We start from the raw sequence: 23,121 nt of genomic DNA, 5'->3' as shown, positions 1-23,121 counted from the left end.
GGGCGACATTTGACTCTTGAGTCGGGGGGCAAGGGGAAAAAAAATATATATGTATATATATGAAATAAATAAATAAAAGCAAAAGTTGTTTTTTCTGATGTAAGCATCAAAACAATGCCCTACCGTATTTGCGACTGCAAAGCAGTCAATCCAACACAGTCAAGAATAACTTAAAGAGGTTGCCACCGTTTAGTAAACTGTGGACTAGCTTTGGCTCTTCCTGCTGACTTGAATGGTGATGCTTCCCGTTTGTCAGTCGATGGCCTTTCATTTTTAACCAGAAATATGCACGCTGCTTTTCTGAGGTTCACTGAAGTTGTCCGTGTCTTTTTCCCGTGTCACTTGAAATGTTTCCATTTTGAATCGTTACCAAAGGCGAGACACGTGAGGAAAAAATTTACGATCAGTTGTGGGACTATATTCTGTCATAAATCGCATACTATTCATTGCTGAACTTTCTACTGTCTGTTACTGGAAATTAAATGAAATTACTGGTTGATATGTCCCGACACACACTTTTGGTCCATGAATTAGCCTAGATCTCGCTCGGGACGCGCTGTCTGTGGAGGTTTGGCCAGGACCGGTTCCAGAATTAAATCAACATATTTTATGTTCCGTCCATTGCCAATCACTGCTATTTCGAGAGGGAATCCCGCATAAATATGCGGATGTCATTCCCGAAAACTTTGCAGGGTGTAGCCTATGTGTCCGAAAAACGAAAGTTTCATTCTAATTCTGAATTGATTATACCCTAGAAAGTGTTCCCTTTATCACTAAAAGCGTCACTCATCTTCGTTCATCGCGATCTTACAAAGTTCCGTTATAATCAATGAAGCTCTCTAAACTGCACAATGAATCTCTTATTTACATCGCGTCTGCACTTAGTCATGAGATGATTCACGAGCCTGCAAAACTGCACTTAAAAACTGCGGCGCTTTCAGCAGTGAGTGAATTCTGACAAAATGTTTCTGATTGGCCACTGAGTTCAAGAAATCAACAGATATTATGTCTGTGATTGGTTACACTGCTCAACGCTCCAATTGCAGGGCTCCCCCCCCAATGTCGCCCATGGTGACAGATATAAACTACATCAGAAGCCGGAGAAATTTGTTGTGACACCGGCCTGTCAGGTTCCAGTCAGACGAGCTCAACATCTTTTTGCCTAATGGTCCACAGCAAGATTTTAAACGAACCGTTACTGGCAGGGATAAAAAAGACAATTAGTCCACCGACCACTATCAACACCTTCACAATTAATTATACAATATGTCAGTGAAATAAATAAGCCCTGCGAGAACACATCGACATGCATGTTGCGGCGTAGTTTGACAGTTTTGCAGCACATTATGAAGTTTGAAGGCCAATTTTGTAGTCCTTTTTGAATTGTTTTTCACATTTTGAACAACATCCAGCGTGGTTTGAGAATGATGCATTGTCTTCGAATACGTCCCTCCAGATGGTAAAATACCAGAGTTATGAAACTACACCACTCACTGTATATCAAGAACGATACAACAATACACTTCAGAAATGGGTCAATATGCATTGTGCTGTATTTGCATAACCATGCATTGTTGCATTTGTACAAAGCATGTAAGTGTCTTTTTTTCCCTCTTCGGACTTGTTGTATAATGACACACAACATGTTGGCTTACTGTACACAGGGACTTCCCATAAACGCCAGGTGATATATTACATTGGATAAAGGAAAGGGAAAAAAAAACAGTAACCCAATTCACACCACTCTCCTGTTATCTCTCCGGCAGAGGATCTTCTTGAAGGATCTTCGGAAGTCATTATTGAAGATGGTGTATATAATGGGATTGAGGGAGCTGTTGCAGTAGCCGAACCAGAAGAAAAACTTGAAAAGCGTTTCTGGCACGCATCTTTCGCAAAACGCCGTCAATGTGTAGGTGAAGAAAAACGGGAACCAGCAGATGACGAACACGCCTATGACCACCGCTAAGACGAACGTGAAGCGCTTTTCCCGGTTTTGGCGGCCCTTCCACCTGCTGGTCTTGGTGGTCTGAAGGACCTCGCGCTTGTCGCCGTCCCCCGGTTTGATTTGGCTCCGCTTAGTCTTTCCTTTTGAGCTCTTCTTCTTGAGGGAGCAAGGGTTGGAGACATTGTGGTCCGAGGAGGACGATTCCTCCAAGTCCATGCCATTTATCTCACCTTTGTCGTCCAGTTTAGGGTTTGGATTCCCATTGAGCTTCTCATGGGGATCCCTCTCCAGATCGTTCTCCTTCTTGCCCGCTTCCTTTATCATCCGGTCCCCAGGTGGCGCTCTGGTTCTCTTCTTGGCAATCTGGTAAATTCGGACGTACACGAGGACCATGATGATGCAAGGCAGGAAAAATGAGCCAATGGAAGAGGAAATGATGTACCATTTTTCTTCGTTGATTTTGCAGGTGTTGCCCTCTTCCTTCTTCATGGTAATCAGAGGCGGGAAGGAGATCACGGCGGCGATGATCCAAACTATAAAAATAATGCACTTGATTCGTTGCGGTGTGCGCTTGAGGTTGTACTCGATGGCTTGCGTGATCGACCAGTATCTGTCCAGACTGATGGCGCACAGATGAGTGATCGAGGCCGTGCAGAAGAGAACGTCCAAGGCCAAGTAGATTTCACACCAAACCTGCCCAAAGGCCCAGCAGCCCATCAGCTCATTTGCCAACGAGAACGGCATCACCAGAGTGGCCACCAATATATCAGCGGAGGCCAGAGACACCAGGAACAGGTTCTGGGGAGCCCGGAGAGCTCGGCTCGTAAACACTGCGATTATCACCAGCACATTGCCAAAGACAATGAGGAGGATGAGAAACCCCACCAGGACGCTCATAGGAAGGGCCAACAGCAGGGTGTATGGCGTACCTGTCCCATTGGTCGAATTGTCACACCCCATTGTTGAGAATCACAATCTCTTCCTCTCACAACGGAAATTATGTTTTCGGCTGATGGCAGTTCATTTGTTCCATATTACTGAAGACAAAAGTGAAATTTTTGGTCATTTTGGCATCTAAAAAAATAAGGAGGAAAATTATTATTTAAAGAAATAAGTCAAAATGTATTTAAAATAAATACATCATATTTAGATGCAAACGTAAGTCATAATATCAAAAAATATGTGACCCTGGAGCACAAAACCAGTCATAAGTAGCATGAGTATATTTGTAGCAATAGCCAATAATACATTGCATGGGTCAAAATTATCGATTTTTCTTTTATGCCAAAAATCATTAGGATATTAAGTAAAGATCATGTTCCGTTAAGATATTTTGTACATTTCCTACCGTAAATATATCAAAAACTTAATTTTTGATTAGTAACATGCATTACTAAAAATTTAATTTGGACAACTTTAAAGGTGATTTTCTCAATATTTTGATGTTTGTTTTTTTGCACCCTCAGATTCCAGATTTTCAAATAGTTGTATCTCAGCCAAATATTATCCTAACAAACCTCAATTTAAACAAAAATGACCCTTATGACTGGTTTTGTGGTCCAGGGTCACATATAGTCAATTTCTTTCTCATACTTTGTTCAAAAATACCACAATACTATACTAACAGCAAAAAGGTAAGACAGAAATGGAGCTTACCTTAGTGAAAAAAGCTAAACTTATTAAACCATCCAAGAAGCGTTCCTCAGAGTGTGACTTCTGTTTTTAAAGTGGCTCGGCGTGAGAAAACCCGCACCAGTAACGCCTCGCATCTCCTCAGCTGCGCGTGTGAAGACCGCGCTTCGTCGCCGGCGCTCCGCTCAGCTGTGCGCGCGCAGAGTTAATAGAGGCGTAATCATGTTACGCGTGCGCGCGCTGCGCGCGCGGGCGAGAGAGACGCGCACTGAGGAGAGCGTGAGTGCGCGCGCGCGCGCTCGCGGTCTAAATTACGCAAACCACGCCCACTTTCTCGAAACGTCAGCCCCCCGATTGACGTTGCTTAGCAGCCGCCAAGAGAGGCGCAGTGGAAACGCCAAAATCATGTCCGGAAAGCACTTAAAACACTTTTTATACGTGCCTACCTGGTTTAAACCAATGAAACTACTTGTTTTAGTGTTTACCTGAACAAGAGAGAATACACTAAGTGATTGTTTATCGCTGATAAATAATCATCGACTTGAGACACAGCATACTAACACTAGACTTATTTTTAAAACTGAATACACCAGTAGTTCGTTATCACGTTATAAATGAAGGCCATTTTATGTACTCTGAGGTGAATTTCAAACACATGTAAGGAATATGTAGTCGTTTAAATGTTTTAGAGCTGATTAAACCCGACTAAAAAGATTTGCACTCACGAGCTCTTATTTCCATGAAGTCTCCAGGGCTAAAATCAACCGTTTTACAATTCCCTCACATTTCCCGGCTTTCCGTGACCGTGGGGACCCTAACAATATCTGAAAACATTACTGCAAAATTGTTTTTTCAAGTAGCAGGCTAAGAATGAGAAAGGTTAACACTGCAGAGGACTCAGCAGCGAGGAGCGATGAAACAGCGACATCTACCGGGAATGTAAGGTAGACGAGTTATATTTTACACGAGAGTATTTATATTTTCGAAATCCACTTTCCTGCAGATATATCTTTAATATAATCTTAAAGACACTGAGTAGCTTGTTTAAAAAATACAACTTCCAAAAACAAATTGTAATAAAAAACCCCAAAAAAAAAAAAAAAAAAAAACCTTGGTTACTACAATAAATCAATGGTTAATTTTCATAAGAGGTGTTTGACCAGGAATGGAGTGAAACTCTGCATGAAATTGGGTCTTGAGGGCCAGAGTTGCCAAGATGATAGATGGGAATTATGTAGTAAACAAAAATGTGAAACTCTATATTCATGCTTCTTCAAAGAAGCCACACTTTGTCTATTCTCAACTTCATGATGTGCATAATAAATATTCAAGTTGTTCACGTGTATGCTGGACACTTTTGGGCTTCTTTTCCTTCAGTTAAAACTCATCAATTAAAAATATCTACATTTTAAATTAATTTACATATTAAAAGTTTCTACAAAACTCATTTTAAGCATTTAGATAAAATGATTTATGATCATGATTTCAGATGTGTACACATTTTTTACTGATAGATAGATAAACAGGCAAATAAATAAGAGTTATATATACTGTATTATTGATTTGATTGATTATTACTCTGGACTGATCATTTGAAAATTTATGAGGGGTGAGAGAGGAGCACATTTGACATTCGTAAGGCAGTCAAATGAACATTTATTTGAAGAATGCTTATCAAAGCAAAGACTTGATCTGATGGAAGAGGGTCCTGTTACTTGATCGGGCTGAGTCAGAAAGAAAGAGAAATCAAGAGTCACCTTTAAGGCAGTTTTTCTAGAGCAAAGTATGTTAGACATGTCCGCACAACACTTGATACCCTATGAAGTGTCAAAACAAACAAACAAACAAAAAAACATTTTGCAATTACAAAAGAGCAACATTTTTATCTTGTGTACTTTTTTACATCCCTGTCCACCCAACCAGACAATTATGAATCTTAAAAAAAGAAAGAAAAAAAGAGAAAATTAACATGCTTGTTTCCTATACATAGCAAGGCAAGAAAAAAAAAACAGGAAACATATAACATTCCTATGTTTAAAAAAAAACAAAAAAAACATGGAAAATGACCTTCATTTATACAATTTCTATGACCTAATGCACAGACAATATAAAAAAATAAACCATACCCTTAAGCTCCAATCATAAGGATTCACCAGAACAATACAAGATCAAAATTAAAACGGCCACCCCGGCTGATTATAACCGCGCTGTCAGTATTCACCATTGAAAGTACAATTATTTTATTGTCTTTTTTGACTACATTCCTGATTTGTGATGCATTCTCATTCAAAACCGATCATACTGTTAACCTACATAAAAACCAGACCCCCTCCCCTGCATAAACGGCACATAAATGCTGAAAATAATAAAAAAAATTAACTTAAAAATGGGACGCGTCACAAAGCCACATCCCTAATGCACATCTCACTTGAAGTACTCCAAGGCATTTATTGTCACATAATAATTCCATTTTGTTAACATCTAACTATTCCCTCACACGCACACACACACACACAAAAGAAAACTCAAATGTACAGTTCTAAGCTTTTATACAAAACCAGGAATGCAATGCCTCTGGTGTATAGTTAAGCATGAACAGAGAAAGCCCTTTTTACAGTTTGTATTTTTGTCTTTTTTGTTGTTTTTATTCAGCTTCTGCATCAGGCGCAACATATGCACCGAGCAGGTCCAGAGGGATTTCATCTGTTAGCAGAACGTCTGTGCTGGTAGAACCGGCCCGAGAAGCCAGTCTGTAACGTCTCACGCGGGCCGGTTCTTTTACAGCATTACGTTTCTAGGAGGTCCATAAGCAGCAACAGGTTCTGCTGGTTGATAAAAAAAGCAGCGATTTGTGTCCTTTTCGTGGCCCCACGAATGCTAAGTGCCTCTCCGAAGCCTTTACACTGCTGCCGATGTACACAATGTCCTAACGAATCAAAGCTGGAGGAAACGTAAAAAAGAAAAAGAAAAAGAAAAAGTGTCCGTGTGGACACAACACAAACAAAATACATTTGGCTTGATAAACTAAAGTGGAGGTGGGAATTTACGGTCACTCGATATAATACTAAACCAAAAGAAATTCCATCTCGCGCGAAACGGCTCCATTCTTTAAAAAGGTGAAATAAAAAAAAGTTCATCAAAAGGAAACATTTGGGTTTTTAATTGCAACACTTGATCTGCACCATTTGAATTTTTAAACATATAGAAACACAAACTAGTCAGAAGTTTAAATCAAAACATTTAATTAAGAGAAATAGCGTCAAAGCCTTGAAAAAAAAGGTTCCTAATAGAATGTTATCGTTCGAATTTGCTGAGGCAAATTTTTCATTCACTGTTATAAAATATACATGATAGAGAATTAAAATAAAAGATCAAATACTTCAGAAATAATAATAATAATAAATGCCCCCTTCCATACGTTTAATCGGTAACATGAAATATCGCGACCCTTTTACTTGAGGAGGATGCCAAATATCAATACAAAGTGCATTAAAAGCAGCAGCATAAGTATGTGGGACAAACGGTGCAAAAAACTGTAACCATTGTTTAATATTCTGTGAATTTAAGACCAAAAATCATGGGGTTTAAAACCGGTCCGATGACACCGACCAGGAAATCCTTGAAATGCACAGTAAAAAAAAAAAAAGGACGGAAGTGATGTTGAATGGGTGTTTGGCATTCCTCACAGTAAACGTGGGCCTTTAACTGCTAGCACTGTTCAGCACCTGATATGTAGATGCGACTCTCACCGATAGGACACAAGCAGAGCGCAACACTGTGGATATGGCAAACAAGTAAACAATCACAAACCCCACGTCCAGAAGAGAGACCCCCGAAACCAGACCCGCACCTAGCTCGCTAAACCCATGACGTGACTGCTATCAGAAACGATTTTTGATTAATTTGTTGCTTCACTATTTCGCAGAAAAAAAGATTGCGGATTCATTTTAAAATGTCAAGCGCAGCAACATGTCCCGATAACGAAGAGGAATGAATATTTAAAAAAGGGAGCGATAAAATAATCAACAACAATGAAAAGGAATTACGGAATAAATTATACTTTTGTAAATTCAGCCTTTTTGTATTAAAAACTTCTTGGATAATAATGTTCAGACACAAACCACCCAACTGCACTGGATTGGCACAATTCTAGAACAACAATTAATAATAATAATAATAATTAAAAAAAGAACTAAAAATTTGTTCACTGCTTCCAAACAGGTCCTCTGTACAATAAAATTATTTTGGTTGTGGGATGATAAAAAAAAAAAAATCTCTGGCTAAAAAAAAAAAACTCGCATACAGTATGGCGGCGGCAGCAGCAGCAAAAATGAACTTGTAAAAATGTTTTGTTTTTGCATACAACTGTTTCCTGGTGTCAAAACCCCTATAATGACTTTCAATAAATTGGCAAAATGACTGAAACCTTTTAAAAGCGCCTCTTCAGAATCACTAATGTACATTAATTTTGGCAACTGAAGTCTACACATTGTTTACTACGGGGGTAAAGGGGACCTAACTGGCTATGATTCCTCCATCGATTGGAACCCAGTTAAGCCGTTTCTTGTCCGAGATATAATGACGACGAAGGTAACGTCGTGTGGCGATTCAGTTTCCTCTTTGTACAGTGTGTGAGCCATCTCAGACCATGGCACGGTAGGGACCCTGCATCTTGAGGAACTGGATGATAAAGGAAGGGCCTCCGGCGACGATCTGCGGCGGGAGGTGACTGAGGGGACAGTTCTCTATGCTCATGATGGACAGCTTACTGCAGAGCGCCAGCTCGAACGGCAGACTGTGCAGGTTGGGGTTGTCATTCAGGTACAGGTCCTCCAGGTTCTCCAGTGTACCTGTGGGTTGGAGAGAGAAAGGCTGTAAGCGAGTTGCGTATGGATTGGTGTGGCCGTGTGCGTTTGAGGGCAGCGGTGAGCTCATACCGATCTCCTCAGGTAGGTGCTGCAGCAGGTTCTCTCCCAAGCCCAGGTACGTCAGGTTGGTCAGGTGACCGATTCCTCTCGGCAAAGTGGTCAGCTGATTATTGGTCAACACAAGTTTCTGCAAATAAATTTGAGAAATGAGTTTCACACTAAACACTATAAAAGCATCTATTCAGTTTCCCCACAGATAGGGCAATCCCAGAAATCACTGCAACAAGCAAAATAATCCTTTATTATAAACATTTGTATTGAAATAGGGGAAATTATATTTCAATGCTTTCGCATTCTCTAGCAATACTTTTGGTAGAGAATGAATACGCATAGAAGCAATTCCCCATGAAACTTTGCGTTCGCTCTTAAAACTTTTGCATTCTCTTACAAAATGTTTGTGTTCCTCTAAGAAAGTTTGCGTTCGCTCACACAACTTTAGTGCTCTCACATAAAACATTTGCGTTCCCCCAAGAAGCTTTGCATTCGATCTTAAAACTTTTGTTCGATCATAAAACTCTTCTGTTCCCCCAAGAAACTTTCCATTCGCTCTTACAACTTTAGCATTCTCACATAAAACTTTTCAATCCCCCCAAGAAACTTGCGTTCACTCTTATAATGTTTGCGTTCCTAAGAAACTTTGCGTTTGCTCAAACCGTTTGCATTCCCCCAAGAAACTTTCCATTCACTCTTAAAACCTTTGCTTTCCCCAAAGAAACATTGCGTTCACTTTTACAATTTTAGCATTCACAAATAAAACTTTTGCATTCCCCTAAGAAAGTTTGCATTCGTCAGCGCCGACAGCCTAGTGGGCAGTGCGCCAACATATAACGCTGTTGCGTTGCGGGCATCCCAGGTTTGAATCCCAGCTTGAGGACCTTTCCTGATCCCACCCCCCTCTATCTCCCCCACTTCGCTTTGTCTATCTTAATAAAGGCAAAATTACAAAAATAAATCTTAAAAAAAAGAAGAAAGTTTGCATTTGTTCAAAACTTTAGCATTCTCACATGAATCATTTGTTGCCCTAAGAAACTGTTCGCTCTGTGCGTTCTCTTGCAAAACGTAGAAGTTCCCCCAAGAAACTCTGCATCTGAGTTTGCTCATATAACGTTTGCATTCCCCCAAGAAACTTTGCACTCACTTTTAAAACTTTTGCATCTTCCCAAGAAACTTTGTGCTTGCTCATAAAAGTTTTGCGTTTTCTCACAAAACGTTTGCGTTCCCACAAGAAAGTTTGTATTTGCTCACAAAATTTCCGTGATGGAAATAGTACGAGGTGGGAGGAAGAACTATATTTCAATGCTTTTTTGAGCAGACACAAAATTTCTGAGGGGAATGCAATACTTTTGCGAGAAAAAATAATTTCTTCTTCTACCTAATTTTTCCCCATGTCCCCTTTAGAGGCTCTGCACAGTACTGCAAAATATCAATACATTTTTGTGTGCAGAAGTTTTTTTGTTTATGTGTCTATCACTTTTTGTTAGCTTAGCAACATAAGCTAACAAAAGACTCCAAAGGAAACCACTGCACTGCCTTAAAAAAAGCTGACTATGTAGACAATTGTCCTACCTGCAGATCCTTAAGGTAGGCAATCTCATTCGGCAGGGACTCCAGTTTGTTCTCCTCCAGGTCAAGCTCTCGCAGTTTCCTTAAATTTCCTATTCCATGAGGCAACTTCTTCAAAAGATTGTTGGACAATATGAGGACCTGAAGGAACCAAAGGAAAAATGATGAGCCAAAATATAGACCCAACCACATGACAAAAATGTGGTTGCTATCATGAAACTGAGTGATGGTAAAATACAGAAGAGCATGTCACCTCTAAAGACACAAGTCCACAGATATCCTCTGGAATCTTGGTAAGCTGGTTTGTTGCCAGGTTCAGCTCTACCATACTGGTCCACGTCCCAAAATCCAGTGGAAGAGACGTTAACTGGTTGTCCTATAATCATAGTTTCAAAAAAGGATGGTATGGTTTACAATTCTTTTGCTTGGTCATGTATACTAACCACAATGATGCTAGGGTGCAGCTTATTGGTCCAGATCAACCCTCTACCATATTCTGGTCTCTAGTTATGTGTCTCCTTCAGGGCAAGTTTGTTACCTACATATCTTCAACAGTGATCGAGTAGATGCGCTCTCACCTTCATATTGAGCTTGCTGAGCACTTTGGCTCGGGAGAAGATGCCGAAAGGGATCTTGTTGATACGGTTGTGCTCCATGTTGAGTGAGTAGATGGTGGAGAACTGGGACGGGCCGCCCGCTGGGTAAGACTGGAAACAGTTTCGCGCCAGCGTCAGACTCGTCAGGTTCACCAGACTGGAGAGAAGACCCTGAGGAAAAACAGACAGGGATCAATATAATACTTTATAAAAGGGGACAAGGATAAATGATATAAAACTGCTAATTATTAGAATCGGTAATGAGCTGAACCAAGGCTCACCTCTGGTAACACTGAGATGTTGTTATTTTCAAGGTTGAGTTCCTCCAGCTCTCGGCACTTCGATAAAGATCGAGGGATTGCTGATAGACGGTTGTACCTCAGACCCAGACGGTTTATACTTGACAAGTTACCTGAAACAGTAAATGAACATAGTTTATGATTCAAATGTGTAAATTGTTGATTTAATCTAATTTACATGGACATCTAAGCATACTTTCTCCACTGATGAGATCTGATACATAATTATAAAGTACAACTGAACTCTCACCAAATGGCCAAAAGCAGAGCTGTATAGTAAAATGGTTTGCTTCCAACAATAAAGATTCCACCTTGAGTAGATTCTCACCTATAGTCTCAGGTAGGTCAAGAAGTTCGTTGTGCTGCAGGTCAAGGTTGGTGATCTGAGTGCAATTGCCGATCTCTTTAGGAAGGTGCTCCAGCTGGTTGTGGGCTACATCCAGCGTAATCAAATTACAGAGCTCACCTATAACACAAGCCGGCAGAATCATCGCAACTGAACACTGAACTTTCATATGCAAAATGATGCAAGAGATTTTGCGCAATGATACTCATGTATAAATGAGATATGGTCAGATTTGTTAACCAATCAGAAGACTCTGAGGCTTGTTTTGCCTGCCAATCATTTTGAGGGATCCCAGAACAGCCCATATATGTGACCCTGGACCACAAAACCTTAGTCTTAAGTCGCTGGGGTATATTTGTAGCAATAGCTAAAAATACACTGCATGGGTCAAAATTATTGACTTTTCTTTTATGCCAAAAATCATTAGGATATTTAGTAAAGATCATGTTCCATGAAGATATTTTGTAAATTTCCTACTGTAAATATATTAAAACTTAATTTTTGATTAGTAATATGCATTGCTAAGAACTTCATTTGGACAACTTTAAAGGCGATTTTCAAATAGTTGTATCTCAGCCAAATATTGTCCTATCCTAACAAACCATACATCAATGGAAAGCTTATTTATTCAGCTTTCATATGATAAATTTGACAAAACATTGACCCTTATGACTGGTTTTGTGGTCCAGGGTCACATATGGGAAGCAGGAAGCTGATAAGATATTGACAAGTCAATAATTATTTTTATGTTACGGCCTATAACCCATAATACAATGAAACTATAATTGCGTACAATTTTGTCTAAATTATTCAAAGATAAAACAATATTAAATGCAATCAATTATTTTAAATGCTACAAGTGAATTTAGGCCAGTGCTGTAATTAATAACTAAAACTAAACCTATTAAAATTCCTTTTAAAGAAATATTAAATAAATAAAACCAAAATAAAAATTAAATTATGAAACAAATGACTGAAAATGACTTAAAAAAAAACGTTTAAAAATAGCAAAAGCACATAAATTAATTCTAGTTCAAATTAAAACTTATAGCTAATTCAAAATGTTAATAAATACAACATTATAGAAAAAAAATACTACAATACCACTGATTTAGGCATCACAATATTACAATGTACAGTATGAAAATGGATATTCATTTTGAGATTTGCTAAAAATTACATTAAACTGTTATTAAAATGTTAAATGTTAAATATGTAAAAATGTGTCCGTTTAACTTTAAGTGACCGTTAGATGATGCCAAAGGTAAAAATAGTGAAAATGAGCACGCACAGGTGTACAGCGTACAATACGTTATCCAATATTGACCGGTACTAAAAATATTTTGTTTTTGAATTGTTTTTCCACAGACATAATGTACTTTTTTTAAAGGAATAGTCTTAAGCAGCAGCTCGCTCACTCACCGATCTCTGCGGGCAGCTGTTTAATCTTGTTCTCTCGGATGCTGAGCATGGTGAGTTTGGACAGATTCTTGATGTCCTTCTCCACGGTGGTGATCCGATTAAAGCGCAGGTAGAGCGTGGTGAGGGAGGTGACGCGGTAGACCACGGCCGGGATCTCCCGCAGCTTGTTGTGCCGCAGGTCGAGCATACGCAGCTTCTTCAGGTTGTCCAGCGAGTCGGGCAGGCTGGTGAGAGAGTTCTCGCTGAGCGCCAGCGTCACCAGCCCTGACAGGCATCCCACCTCGGCCGGCAGGCTTTGCAGCTTGTTGCTGTACAGGTAGAGCTCGGTCAGCTGGGTCAGCTCCTTGATGGAAGAGGGCAGCAGATGGATGGATCTCTTGGACAGGTCCAGGCGCATTGAGTTCTCCTCACGGCACTTGTTCAGCTCCTTGATGACCTCCGCGTTGCTGGATTTTTTGCGCGTGCTAGGCGGCGGGTTGGGCCGCTTTATCGTGCTGTCCAAGGTGAAGGCCACTGCGGGCGAAGCACCGCTCGTGTCTTTCTTCCCGTCTTTGGCATCTTTCCCTTTGGTTTTGGATTTCCCTTCGGCTTTGGGTTCCCTCTCCTTAGAGTCTTTATCTTTGCCCAGAGTACTGCTCATGGCGAAAGCCCTGCTGCCCAATGGCACATGGGACCCCTCAGTCTCTCGCTCGCTTTCTCTCGCTCTAGTATTTTGTTCGCTATTCAAGGGCGTCGAACCAAAGGAAGGGGCAGTTATATCTGTGTGTGCTCATACATACCTGTGTTTCTTCACCAGCCTTGGTGGACCAAGCAGTCTGCACTCCTGCAGGGGTTAAAACTCCACCGGGACAACGCGTGTTTGTTGTAGTCGGTGTGGCGAGGAGGCCAGCAGCCTCATGCTTGTTCGAACTGCACACTTTCACCTCGGCTTGGCTAGAGCTGTTGTGCACAGACGGGTCGCCGGGATTCACATCCTTTGGCTGTTAAACAAAGCAAACGATTTCAGTTAGGACGCATAATGCTGGGAATGACTTGCAGACAAAAGTTGCGTTCAGATTTGAGAAAGGTAAAAGCTTCCCTCAGTGACGCAAATGCGTGAGCCTCTAACTAATAGACACACAGTTCCTTCCTGTATGCTCGTACCACAAGCGCTTTCAGGAAGAAGCGGCATCAGGCCGTAAATGGTCAGCCACTTCAGGCAATTAAGTGCAATTAAATCTCGCATCTCTTACGGCGATGCATCAGATGATCCTTTACTGGAGGATTTGCGGAAACTTATTAACCACCCTGGAAGAAAAATTACACAGGGTGCTTTTACACTAGGAAAAGCTTGGGAGCGTTTCACTGATAAGAATGCGTTAGATCCATTTTGAGGATGTGAAAAAAGCCAAGCTGTTTTTTTTTTTTTTAAAATCAAAAGCATAGCTGGTCCTGTCTGATTTCAAAATAATACAGTTGGCTTTTATATTGTCATTGTGCTATAGCAAACTGATAGTTCACCCAAAAATGAAAAGTAAGTCATTATTTGTTGTTCTAATGGCATATTCTTTTTCAGGACACTAAATGAGAAATGTTCTGCTAGTGCTTGTCTATATAATACCAGTGTACAGTGACTGGCTTCAAGCTTTAAAAAAAAATTTTTTTTTAAAGATGAAAAAAAAAAAAAATCACAGAATGATCCCTTACGACTTGTGCCATATTCTCCCAAGTGTTCTGAAGGTATATGATTAAAACCAAAAACTATTTTGCTTTGTTTAAAAATAAACCAAAATTTAAATGCAATGTAATATGAAAATCCAAAATCCTGACTTTGGTCGTTGGTCTTTCTGCTCATGAGCATAAGTTCACTCCAGCTCACCCAAGAAAAACACACACAAGTGCATCATTTCGAGTATATCTGTACCCAACAAACTATAGGCCTATGTGTACTTTTTTCTATAGATCGTATACTATAATTCTGTGATATGTTTGCATCTTTTTATTCAAAATTAGAAGCTGGTTGCTCTTTACTGCCATTATACGGACGAGGGCAAGCAGGACTTATTTTGTGGTCTAAAAAAAAGAAAGAAGGTCATTAGAACAACACCAGGGTGAGTAAAAAAATGCTTATTTTTAGGTGTACTATCCATTTAAACATTCTCTGGAAAATATTTTCTTTTTTTATTAAGTTTGACAGCATGGCCAAAGCAGCACGTCAATGTTGACTGCGTAAATTTGACAATTTGTGTTGAATTATTTATCATATTTACATTTATCCCCAATAAGTGCAGCTAAAACTCCCAGGCTTGCTGAAATGAGCATCGTCAAATGATATAACAAGTTAACCAAAGGATTAATCGACTAATCAGAAATCAATAGATCCATCAGAAAAGTAATCTTTAGATAAATAAAAAAAGAATAATAAAAAAGATAAATCAGTTGACACAACCGTTACTTGCAGCCTTATTTAACAGTGTATCTGAGACACTTTTTTTCTTTTAACAACACTATATGCAGATTTTTTTTACTATCAAAGTTATCAATTATCTAACAATGAATCTAAATGAGTTAGCAGAGTTAAACAGAAATATCACATTTGTTGAATATTAAAGTAAAAAAATAAATAAATACATTTAGCGCTTCATTTATATCTTAAGTGCATGTTTACTATGACAGCCCCAAACTACATTTTCTAAAATACTTTTTTCCAGTACAGTTTTTCACAGAATGGTTAGCGTCCCTGAGACCCGAGTTTGAAAAGCCCCGCACAACTGCTTACTTGCTCATAAAAAGACAAAGCAGCTTTGCATTGGGTTTCCATCAATTACAGGAACAGTAGCTTTATACCTTTACCTGTGAGATGCTTCATTAAATCACAAATGACATTCAACACCCAGTAATCCAACAAAAACCACAACCAGCCCGAATCAGAAATGCCTCAGCACTCTGCGAGATGCTATCTTTGCATAAGTATGTGTTCCTCTGTCCTGTATTGTGAAATTCAAAAGTGTGTGTGCAGTTGAAGTGCTCGGCGTGCGTGTGCCTAGTCCAAGCCCAGATCAGAGCTGCAGAAAGGTTAATGCCGCAGGGAATAATCTTTGGGAGTGCTCTTCAAAGCTCAGGCCTCCCACAGGTCAGAAGACCTTTATGGCCAAAGAGTCCAGCTCGTCTGCAATAATAATAATAATAAAGCTATCTTGAACGTGTACATGAAGACTCATGTTAAGATACTGACAGACCGCAAGTGCATCAAAGTCCTCACATTAAAGGAACAGTTCACCCAAAAATAAAATTTCCTTCACACCCTCAGATCATTTAAGATGTAGATGAGTTTGTTTCTTCTTCCGAAAAGATTTGGAGAAATGTAGAATTACATCACTTGCTCACCAGTGGATCCTCTGCAGTGAATGGGTGCCGCCAGAATGAGAGTCCAAACAGCTGATAAAAACATCACAATAATCCACAAGTAATCCATACCACTCCGGTCCATCAATTAACATCTTGAGAAAAGTGAAAAGATGCGTGTTTTTAAGAAACAAGTTTATTAAGACATTTTTAACTTCAAACCACTGCTTCCAGCTAAAATACAAGTCCATAATCCAAAATATCGTTTTCTCCAGTGAAAAAGTTGTGGATCAGGAAAGAAATCTGCACAGATTAAGCACAATTTACAAGCCAAAACAGCCGGAAACTGTTATAAACAAATATGATGGTGGATTTTGAGGACAACAGGGGATGAATTTATGGATTATGGACTATAGATTATGGGTATTTTGGCCAGAAGTGACAGTTTTCACTTCACAAAACATTAATTGATGGACTGGAGTGGTGTGGATTACTTGTGGATTATTGTGATGTTTTTATCAGCTGTTTGGACTCTCATTCTGACGGCACCCATTCACTGCAGAGGATCCACTGGTGAGCAAGTGATGTAATGCTACATTTCTCCAAATCTGCTTTGATGAAGAAAAACTCATCTATATCTTGGATGGTCTGGGTGTAAGTACACTTCCAGCTAATTTTGGGTAAACTATCCTTTTAAGACCAAGCAATCGGTCAAACATTTAACTGACCTCCACTGCCACTGAATGTGTAAATGAGTTTACCTGAAGCTTAGACAAAATAACTTTCAGTTTCATGACCTTCCACCTACTAATCTTGGTTACATCTTGAGGTGAGCAGAGTGCAAAAGTGAACTGCTGCAGTTTCTGCTGACCTGCATCTTTATACGCGGTCAAAAAAAATGCTTTGTTTGCATTGTAAACAGGTCACTTTGTCAGCTACTTTGATGCCTTTGATTCATTGTAGGATCTGTATGTTTCCACTGTCAACTTTAGATGTTGACACTCTTAAACCGGGACAACTCCTTTAAATTAGATGCAGGTAAGGCCGCACGACTTCAGATAAGCTCCCTATAAATCCCAAAGCTGTGATATTTCGCAGAAAAGCCACTTGATACCACTTCTGAGTGAGCCACTGGTTTCGCAGAACAAGTCTGCCATGAGGGAAGAGTAAAACAAAACAAACATTTGTAGATCAATATTTAAATGTACACAGAACTAAACAGAAGAAAAAAATGTAAATGGTCGCTTTCTAACAGGGATGGGCACAAGCACTCAGAAGTGACAGCAATGACTGATCATGAAAGTGCATTAAGTGAGGGACTATTTCAGCTTTGCAAAAGTTCGTATCAATTGAAAATCAGTCACAAGCATACACAAATGAGTAGGGATGGGCGATATCTTATCGTTTGCGATATACCGGTAAAAATTCTCCACACGATAAGAATTCGTCTTCCCACGATAATATCGATAAAGTCTAGTTGTTGACATATTTCTGTGTGCGACTGTGTGGAGTGATGTGAAGGAAGGCGGACGTGAAATTGAGCAGCTCCTCCTACAATTTGGATAGGGCTGTACAGTGTGACAAAAATCGGTCTGAGCCTTGAGTAAATGTACTACAGCAGCACGTGTGCGACACAGTTTTACATGTGTATGAGTCGTTTACAAACCTGTTGTCCAACAAAGATATTTTAATTTATTGACATGCTTTTTCTCCATATTAAGTTCATAACATAGTCGAGTGTTTGAAATAACTTATTTTTGTGATCAGACGTGGTTTCGTATCACAGAATAAGGCAGAAATCATACTATTTTATAGCATTATATACAGTGATAAAGGCTATGTCGATTAGCATTGCATTATAAATATACTTTATCCTTATAAAAAAATACCCAAGATTGCTTGAAGAACACAGATACCATATATTTTGTGCAATCGCATGTTTATTGTCTTCAGGTTTCCTCAGTTAAAATTTCTTTATCTGCGTTTTATTCTGCTACAGCGATCACTGGATACTTCTTCCTGGAGCATTACTTCTACTATGCATATGTGGAGTTTCTGCGCAAGGGCGCCCTCCGGCTTCCAGTATGAATTAAACAGTCATTACATTACGTGTGTACTCAGTAATGCTCACAACACCCTATTTTGGGTAAAAATAGGAAAGATAATACTTTTCTCTAAAGAAACAGGATTCCCTAAATTATCGTCATTGATATCGTTATCGCAATAAATATCTGAAATTATCGTGATACATTTTAAAGCCCATATCGCCCATCCCTACAAATGAGTCAAAAAAGCTCATTTTGTTCCACATGTGGTGCAAGATCCTGAACATTTTTTTTTATATATATATACAGATGCAAACAAAAATTGCGTAAAACCCCCATACTACTCAGCAGGTTTACATGTGGAGTACATGAGTAAACATCCCCATGAATACTTTCTACTCTTTACTTTATTTGTTACAGTTTCCTTTTTTCTCAATATGCCTGTTTTAGCTAATATCTAAAGCGGATATTTGTTCTTTATTTTCAGTTAAATTAAATGTAACATGATCAAAATATAAACAAATATTTTTTTGGTAATTACTCAAGAGTTCTTTCTACATCAGCTATGAGTTTGCGGTCTAGATTTTAAAACTGCAAGTAATGATTATTTTGATTTTGACTGATTAATCTGTTGATTATGTCTTCAAATTATTGATTAGTCAAATGTTTAAACATTTTATTTTCAGTATTTTCTTAAAAATAAGAAAATGTGTTATTGCACATCACGTCCAAAGTTGTTCTCCAAACAACGTGCAAACTGAAGACTATGAAAGCTAGGGATGGGCGGATCGATCCATAAGTATCGATACTTTAGATACTGATGTTGTATCGAAAGGATCGATCCTCACATAAAAATATCCATTCTAAAGTGCATTTTTTTAACCATTAATTTTATCTATCAAGAAATTCAGTGCATAAAATAAGCTTCTAAGTGGAAAAATAGACTATATTTGCAAATAATTGTGTAGGATTGAATAATTTCTCCTGCTCATCGGAACACGCAAATGCTGAAAGACAGAACCAATCAATCACAGACAGCGTTCGCTGCTGACGCATGGCTCAGAGTGCTGGTTCAAATAGGGCTGCGTTTCCCAAAAGCATCAGAAGTTTAAGTAGATCTATAGAAACCATTGCCACATTAGGGGTGTGTTAGTTTATAGGTATCAGTATCAATATCGACGATACTGGGCTTAAAAATATCGGTATCGGATCGAAAATAAAATAAGAGGTATCGCCCATCCCTAATGAAAGCAAACATGTACGCTACGATATACATTATGGGTGAAAAAGGGTTCAAATCAACCCGCTCTCATGAGAAAAAAAACACTTAAACCTAACCTTGAATGGGGCGTAAGCAGATCTCACGAAAACTTACAAATTCATACGAATGACAAAATGTAAAATAGTTACATTTTACAATAGACCAGGGGTTATGGGCAGCTTTTCCATCTAAAAGCCATCAGAAGCAACAGCAGGCAGTTGTATGAGTAAGACTATAATACACGCTAAACTCAAGTTCGACTGTCTCCCTCCGTCCAAAGCGGGGGCACAGGGATGTCCGTGGGGCCCCCCCTCTGGCGCCGGGCCTGCATGTGAACATGTGCTTGAGAAGGCGGAGTTTAAATGGACTAGGCAAAATGATTAGACAAATCCTGCATACATCACCAGAAAGAAGTCTAACATTTTCACCGGAAAGCTTCAAAAATGCATGCATGACTCTCAATTAGATCTATGATATACACTTAAAATAGATGGCGAATTTTCACTCCATGCCAACTTAAGGACAACGTACTTAAAGAAATATTCTGGTTACAGTTAGGGGTGGAACGGTTCAACTTACTCACGGTTTGGTTTGTATCACGGTTTTAGAGTCACGGTTTCGGTATGTTTAGGGAAAAACTATACTGTCAAATAAAAATAAAGAAAATACGAATAATCTATCTAACTACAAGCAACAGCACAAATAAATACAATAGAGTAAAGATACAAATAAAATAAACAGTGATTTTCAGTTTTTTTTTTAGGTAGGTCTAACATTAGTTTTTAGGTACAGAAATTGAATGAAGTAATGAAATGTAAAACAGCTTTGCATATTTCACTGTATAAGTGAATTCTTTGTTGTTGCCGTTTGATTAATAGTGCTGTCACTTTAAGAGAATGCACTGATCCAGTGCACTGATACGGTACGTACAGTTTTTTTTTTTCTCATCGCTGTTGTTGTAAGTACTGGGAAGCCAGAATGCACATCCATCAACAGAAACATACATTAGCTGAACCTTGTTTGTTTTACGTGTTATTTATCGCAAACCATATTACAGATGCGTTGTCAGATTTAAGTTGAACCGCAGTCCTAGCGCGTGCCGAACAGTGTGTGGAGAACCGTACGGTTCAATTTTTTCCCGCGAACCGTTTCACCCTTAGTTACAGTACAATGCCTTTGTGGCATAATGTTGATTACCACAAAAAAATAAATTTGACTTGCCCCTCTTTTCAAAAATCAAAAATTGAGTTTACGGTTACAATTGTATGACTATGCTCAAAATTAATTTCTGAAATATTACAACTGTTCTATTATAAATCTGTGTGCCAAAATCATCTCATCATTTGACAACTGACTGAGAAGGCTGTAAATACTAGATTTGTTTTCCCAAAGATCTCTTTATAAAAAGCACTAAAAGAACTGTTAAGTGGAATCAGAACAGTTCAATTACAAAAGTACCAAACCACAATCAATCATTCTGTAAAAGTACATGTCTAGATTGGTGCTGCCTACACAAAAGACAAACCAAGCCTATAATATTGATCATCATCAGCCATAATATAATTATCAGCTATTAAGCAGTGCATCTCCAATGAAACATCCAAAGTACAGGAAATAAAACAGGATACTTAATATGCAGAAAACCGAAGCGATTCTGGATGTGTGTGGTGGGCGAAGAATGTTGAACAGCACTGTAAGGCAGGGGTCATCCTGCACAACTTTCTCCTAATCTTACATCCGACTGCAGGAAAAAATACATCTTTCTTACCACGCTTCGAACACACTTACATCAGCTCGCAGAGATGATGCATCTGATATTTATAAAACAGATCCCCAAATGCACACGAATCCCATCAAGACAAAAGCAAACCACTCTTGTTTTTTTAACATTGCATGGATGTGTGCAATACTGGGATGTTGCATAAAGTCTATTTTAACACCTGAAAGTTCATGGTTTTGCTAAATATGACTATTACTCAGCTCGACTAGGATGTTGGCTTTAAAACAAGGCTAAGAAACCCACAGAATGCTTTCTAAATAGCTAACAGATGCACTTCTACACACACAAGTATAAAGTCGAATGAGAACAGATAAATTTTACTGACAATCTCTTCAAATGAAAGACTATTCTTCACTCTGAAGCAGATTTAAAATGACAGTATGGGGGGCTCAGAGTGTAAAGCGTCTGTTTTGATACGGCTAACTAGCTAACCATTTCTTGCTATTAAACCACAGAAACCCACACAACTGTCATTAATGTCGACTTACATTATATTGGTGACTAAAGAAAAAAATAACGAAAATACTCTGAGCGCATTCGCCGTGTCGTGATATTTTGACGCCACATACGGACAGCTTGAAAGCTGGCTAAGGAAATCTCTCTGCTAGCATTAGCCACCCTTCAGCTGCGGCTAGCAGCATTAGCCCTGCGTAAGTTTACGCAAAAAAACAGCACAAAACACAAATGTCACCTCACACTTCTCACCAAACGCGTACATTTGGGAATAAGTGGTCTCATCTTGACGAAAAGCGATTCGGTTCCCGTAGTTGAGGATGTAAATGTTCGTTCTTCTGCTCAGACAGGCCCTCTGTGAAAACAAACTGTCATCCGCCAAACGGCGCTCGAAGCGGGAAGAGCAGCTCAATCCGCAGCGCGTGCGTGCGTGCGTGCGTTAGTGATGGAAAGCCCGACTCGTTCGCGCGAATCGGTTCTTTCGAACGTTTCGTTTTAAAAAATCGGTTCAAAGAGTCAGAATCAGCAAGTCGGCATAGCTGCGTCCCAATTGACACACTATACACTATGAACTTATACATTATGTACTTATGCACTATGTACTTATGACACACTATACACTATGAACTTATGCACTATGTACTTATGCACTGTACTCAACTATGTAGTGGAGGAATTTTATAAGGTTATTTTTGTAATTTATAATGGAGTCTCATAGCCCATCCCCCTTCGCTACGTAATTAAAGCTGTGACAGTTGAGTGCATGAAGTGTCCAGCATTCCACACTTCGTTTTTCAGTTATTTAAGTCAAAGTCCCTTTCAAGGAAAGTCTGTTCACTCAGCAGCCATATTTGCAATGCCTCCGGGCAGCTCAAACAAGACCAAGTCCTGAATGAATGAATCCACAACAAAATCTGAAATGAACTGCCCCATGAATGTTGTTTCTTATGCTCAAATAGCATTAAAAAAGCTTATTTTTTCGGCATGCGCAGTTATAACGCGCTTATGACTGCGCATGCGCATCGGCTGGTCTAGCATCAGGTTTCTATGGAAACTGGAGCTTCTAAAGGCCGCTGCAGTGACGCAATGACTTTACCAATCAGTGATTGGCTCTTTCATTTAGAAGGCGGGACTATTTCGCCATATTGCGCGTTGCAGTTTCTCCCATTCATAAGTATAGGAGTGAACCGTCTTTGTATTTCTATAGTCTTTGTTTTAAGTGCATTATCCGGGTATTTAAAGTGCACTTTTTCTTTTTGGAATTTTCAGTGTACACTACTCGCACTATTTATACTACAAAATGTCATAGAATAGTGCATAAGTACATGATTTGGGACGCACCTAAAGAAATTAAATCATATTTATTTTCTAAATGCATATTATAGATCTTACTATTAACAATGGTGACATCAGGGTTGCCAGGTCTGGTTTTGTTGCTAGAAACACAACCAGAACAACTTTAGCACAATTTTTCCACAGTTTTCCCCTCTGTCGAAATAGCGTTTTGGGAAAATCAATCATTTAGTC

The 23,121-nt window shown here is 39.2% G+C and overlaps 2 protein-coding genes across 5 annotated transcripts in view; both read right to left on the bottom strand.

Moving 5' to 3' along the window:
• Window positions 1-1,668: 1,668 nt before the first annotated feature.
• LOC107717662 (alpha-2A adrenergic receptor-like) lies at window positions 1,669-3,744 on the bottom strand. Its single transcript, XM_016524485.1, has 2 exons — window positions 3,602-3,744; window positions 1,669-3,019 (listed from the first exon to the last, which is right to left on the bottom strand). Exon 2 carries the CDS (start codon window positions 2,903-2,905, stop codon window positions 1,736-1,738), a length of 1,170 nt encoding a protein of 389 aa, XP_016379971.1. The 5' UTR covers window positions 2,906-3,019; window positions 3,602-3,744; the 3' UTR covers window positions 1,669-1,735.
• Window positions 3,745-5,432: 1,688 nt separating this feature from the next.
• Window positions 5,433-23,121, bottom strand: part of LOC107717661 (leucine-rich repeat protein SHOC-2) — a 25,187-nt gene continuing 7,498 nt past the window's right edge. The window contains exons 1-10 of one of the 4 annotated variants that reach the window (XM_016524483.1): window positions 21,858-22,035; window positions 13,511-13,711; window positions 12,732-13,384; window positions 11,292-11,429; window positions 10,946-11,076; window positions 10,647-10,835; window positions 10,322-10,444; window positions 10,072-10,209; window positions 8,515-8,632; window positions 5,433-8,427 (exon numbers count right to left, since the gene is read on the bottom strand). In XM_016524483.1, coding sequence (XP_016379969.1) covers window positions 8,219-8,427; window positions 8,515-8,632; window positions 10,072-10,209; window positions 10,322-10,444; window positions 10,647-10,835; window positions 10,946-11,076; window positions 11,292-11,429; window positions 12,732-13,371 — 1,686 coding nt within the window. In that variant the 5' untranslated portion in view covers window positions 13,372-13,384; window positions 13,511-13,711; window positions 21,858-22,035 and the 3' untranslated portion in view covers window positions 5,433-8,218. Of the gene's footprint in view, window positions 8,428-8,514; window positions 8,633-10,071; window positions 10,210-10,321; window positions 10,445-10,646; window positions 10,836-10,945; window positions 11,077-11,291; window positions 11,430-12,731; window positions 13,712-21,857; window positions 22,036-23,121 lie in introns of those variants that run through there. The other 3 variants (XM_016524484.1, XM_016524481.1, XM_016524482.1) reach the window with 3 other exon arrangements.

This window comes from Sinocyclocheilus rhinocerous, unplaced genomic scaffold, assembly GCF_001515625.1.
Source record: "Sinocyclocheilus rhinocerous isolate Xijiao unplaced genomic scaffold, SAMN03320098_v1.1 scaffold633, whole genome shotgun sequence".
NCBI lineage: Eukaryota > Metazoa > Chordata > Actinopteri > Cypriniformes > Cyprinidae > Sinocyclocheilus > Sinocyclocheilus rhinocerous.
Note: the sequence above shows the minus strand (reverse complement) of the source record. Positions and strands in the feature narration are given on the sequence as shown.

What these genes read in the sequence shown, in the direction of transcription:
- LOC107717662 (XM_016524485.1), bottom strand. Translation starts at nt 2,905, where the DNA reads ATGGGGTGTGACAATTCGACCAATGGGACAGGTACGCCATACACCCTG.